This window comes from Cariama cristata, unplaced genomic scaffold, assembly GCF_000690535.1.
Source record: "Cariama cristata isolate BGI_N322 unplaced genomic scaffold, ASM69053v1 scaffold37686, whole genome shotgun sequence".
In the NCBI taxonomy this organism is placed as follows: Eukaryota; Metazoa; Chordata; class Aves; order Cariamiformes; family Cariamidae; genus Cariama; species Cariama cristata.
The window spans coordinates 6,166-9,868 of record NW_009623317.1 but is presented as its reverse complement, the minus strand read 5'-3'; the positions used below and the strand labels follow the sequence as shown (position 1 = coordinate 9,868).

General features: G+C 46.8%; 1 protein-coding gene across 1 annotated transcript in view; it reads right to left on the bottom strand.

Annotated features, from left to right (window-relative positions):
• Positions 1 to 2,332: 2,332 nt before the first annotated feature.
• LOC104163625 (calcium-dependent secretion activator 2-like) overlaps positions 2,333 to 3,703 on the bottom strand; it is a 4,471-nt gene continuing 3,100 nt past the window's right edge. The window contains exon 2 of the mRNA XM_009702680.1: positions 2,333 to 3,304. Coding sequence (XP_009700982.1) covers positions 3,134 to 3,304 — 171 coding nt within the window. The 3' untranslated portion in view covers positions 2,333 to 3,133. The remainder of the gene's footprint in view (positions 3,305 to 3,703) is intronic.

Below are 3,703 nucleotides of genomic sequence, written 5' to 3'. Positions count from 1 at the left end.
TGTAACTTCTTCATGCTGACATCATCTTTGTTTTTTCTTTACTATTTCCTTACCTCGATCTTACTGATAGACATGTCTTGCAAGTACTGCACGCAGATGAAATTGTAGAGCAAAGTGCTCCATATACGGGGTGTACATGTATCGTCCTTCATGAAATTTGAGTAACTCAGACCCACTTCAAGCCACAGAAATTCGTATTTTAATTTTTTTTTTTAAATTATGTCAGGGCATAGAAAGGGTTGACTGTTCCTCAAGGGGGAGGGAGCCGGGGGACTCCCCAGGCTGGCAGGGCAGGGCAGGGCAGGGCCCCACTCGCCAGGGCTGGTCCCACCACACCCAGCCAGGGAGCAGGGAAGAGGTGGTGGCAACCCAGAGTCCAGATCACTGACACGTTTGTGATGATCACGAAGGTCTGAAGTCGATCCGTGGGTCAGGGTCTGGATCCACACGGCCCATAGGGAAGCGCAGGCAGGGCTGTAGCTGAGCGAGAAGCCAGCACCCCTACTCTGTTGCTGGGACAGAGACTGGCAGCCCTGGACTCAGCTGAGGTGGGGTCCCAGGGCAGAGGCTGTGGGTGGGGGTACCAGGTGAGGCCCATCAGGACCATGATGAGGCCTCTTGAGGCTCTGACAGGTGAAATTAATATAACCTACTCTGTAATTGTCCGAATCGGTAGGGAGAGTTGTTTGCCTTACCAGGAAACTCTCCTTGGTGTGGGGACAACTTGGGACAGAGGACAAGCCCACAGGGAAGGTGAGTGTAAATCAGTGGGCTTCCCACAGGGCTTTTGGCTAGCAGGGCTGGGCAGGTGAGTTACTGCCAGGGTGGTCTCTGCTGAAGGAGAGTTGGACCCATCACCTCCTGGGCTGTACTGGTGACAGCCACTTCTCTCCCAGTGTTTCTAGTTCCCACTCCAGGTCCCCATGCTGTTGGTGACTTCCTAGGGACAGTGCCCACTTTTGATATTGCTTCCTACCCTTGTGTCATCTCAGAACCTTAAAATAATGCCCTCTTCTCGGGAAAGCCCTGCGTGGACCTGGCATGCCCCTGCATGGGAGGACTCAGCAGGCACCCCAGGGCCAGCGCGGTGTCACCTACCCTCGCCTGCTTACAACCAACTCCTCTGCAGGCACCTCCGCAGGGTCCTGGGAAAGTAAAGATGGTGGGGAGAGGGCAAGCAGGGGGATCTTTGCGGAGACAAAGCTCCCTCTGGGCCTGACCGGCACTGATCTCCCTACTTCGTTGGGTTTGGGAGATGGGTGTTACAATGGGCAGCCCGGCTCCCTCCGTACCCCGCTGCCTGCCGCAGCCAGACCGGGGCTGGGGTTGCAGCTCCTGGGCCCCCAAGCTACCCCTTACCTGGGGTAGCCTAGGATTCAGCCAGCCCCTCACCTGGCCCTTCAAACGCCGTCAAATTCCACACACTGGCACAACTAGATAGAAAGATGGGAAAGAGATATGCAATTCTTTTACTGCTATCAAAACCTAAACCAGCAAACCCGTTTGGGAGCTTGGGAATGGTGGAAAATACTGCCGGGGCTCCCTGTGCTCCCTCCAGCCCAGCAGAATTCTTTTCACTGAATTCACCTCAACTCGTGTGCGGATGAGGAGGCTGGTTTGCAACAGGAAAAAATTGCCACTTTGGGTTTCTCCCTAGATGGCTAGGAAGAAGTGTAACTTGCCCTTCCCTGCTTGGCTGAGCTTCCAAGTGTGCTGAAAAACACCTTCCTTGGAGCTCTCGGTCTCAGCTCCTGCAGCCCCACGTGCTTGCGACAGACCCCTGAAGTCCGACGGTCTGCTCTTGCAGGGAAACGTCATGCCAGCTTCATAAATCCTCACCAGTCCACCAGTGAAGCCCTCCGGGTATAACACCATGGCACAACAAGGACCTCAGCAACCTTCCTTACTTTTTTGGGTATCATCTGTGTTCTTTCTGATTTTGCCTACACAAACGCATGAATTAGTCACGTTCCTGCAAAAAAAAAACACCCCAAAAAAAAAAAACCCAAAACCACCCCAAAACAAAAAAAAACCCAAACCCACTGCATTTTTCCTAAGTTGTGTGAGTTTTGACTGATGAAAATCTGAATTCTTTCCAGCTCATATTGAGGGCATAGAAAAATGGGCAGCGGGCATTGCCTGTTCGTCTGCCAGTGAGGGGGTTTTGTTTGCTTTTTTTTTTTTAATCAAGGCACCGTGTCCTTGGATATTTGTTTGCTCTATATATCTGCTCTATAAAATAGATATATGAGCTATAAATCACTATATAAACTAAATAAAATAATCTTTAAAAAAACTTGTTCTCATGAGGAATCATACAACAGTTCAGATGGTTTGAAATATTGAAAACATCTTTTAATTGTAGAATTCTATACAAACGTGGGTAGATACAGAAGTGGTCACGACAAAATGTGTTCTTATTGCCTGAAATTTTTCACAGAAATAGAAACGTTGATGGCAAGCTTACTGACATCCAACATGATGAGATATCTTCAAACTTGCAAAATGAATAGACACAATAACACTCCTAAGTAGTTTGTATGTGTTTGACTGTCCTTGAAGTCCTACTACTTATATACACCAACCTCAAAATACAAAGAACCAAGATTAAAAATTTTAATGCACATCACATAATAATGTAAAATTAAGCACAAAAAATGGTGAACAAGGTGTAATCCTGAAAATACACTATTTTTTTTACCTAGGGCACTGACTTATTCCAAGAATGATTTCCTGTATAGTTGTGTTTTAAGTGAGGCACACATTTTGTTTTCTGCACAGGACATCAGTATCTGACAGAGATACGAGAACGAATGGCAATGAATAAAAGGGAAAGAAACGTAGTCACAAGTGGAACTCAAACTCCATGCCAGTGTTCTCGCAGCCCTAAGCAAAGCTATACATAAAAATATGCTACAACCATTGTTCTCAAAAAGTCCTTGGCACTTTTCCTCTGATAATCTTACTTTCAGTTTTTTTTTTAAAAAATGGAGCAAATTACATTTCTGCACCTATATCATAAGGCAAAACTATAAATGCAACTACAAGGACAAGTTACCAAAAAACCCCCAAGCCAAAGAACTCTCGCCCTCAGACCATCACCCCTGGACCCCAAATGCTTGGTGAAATAAAATCATCCTTCCTCCTCATCACTGTCTTTCATAGTAATGCCCTGAAGTCCTCCTGCATCCGTGACGGAGACTGTGGCTTCCTCGACGGTCAGACGGCTGTGAACGGTATCGTAGGTTTTACTGTTCAGCGTTCCCTCCAGCACGCCTTGCAACCTGAAGTCTCGGTAGGTTTTCTGCAGTAAAAAGAAAACATCCTGAATTGGACTCGAGCAAGTCTGAGCGGTCTTCCATGATACACTGGCCATTTCTAGCGGAACAGCTTCCTTCCTCCTGCAGTCAAGGACCCACCACCTACAGTTGGCTACGGAGTCTGCAGTCCCAGTTTCTGGGCTGCATGGGGTTTCTATACACTCTAGAGAGTCTACAAGCCACACTTTGATGGTCATTCCTTTAAGAGATTGTGTTTTGCACTATATTTCTATAACTGTCTGCTGATTTCTCAGTAACTTCCATTTATCTCCTTTATGAAATAAGAAACCAACAAAGAATTTTTCCAACCGCATATTGAAATGTGAATTTGGCTACAGGCAATTCCATCATTTCACAGAAAATGTAAATGTCTGACTCTTTCC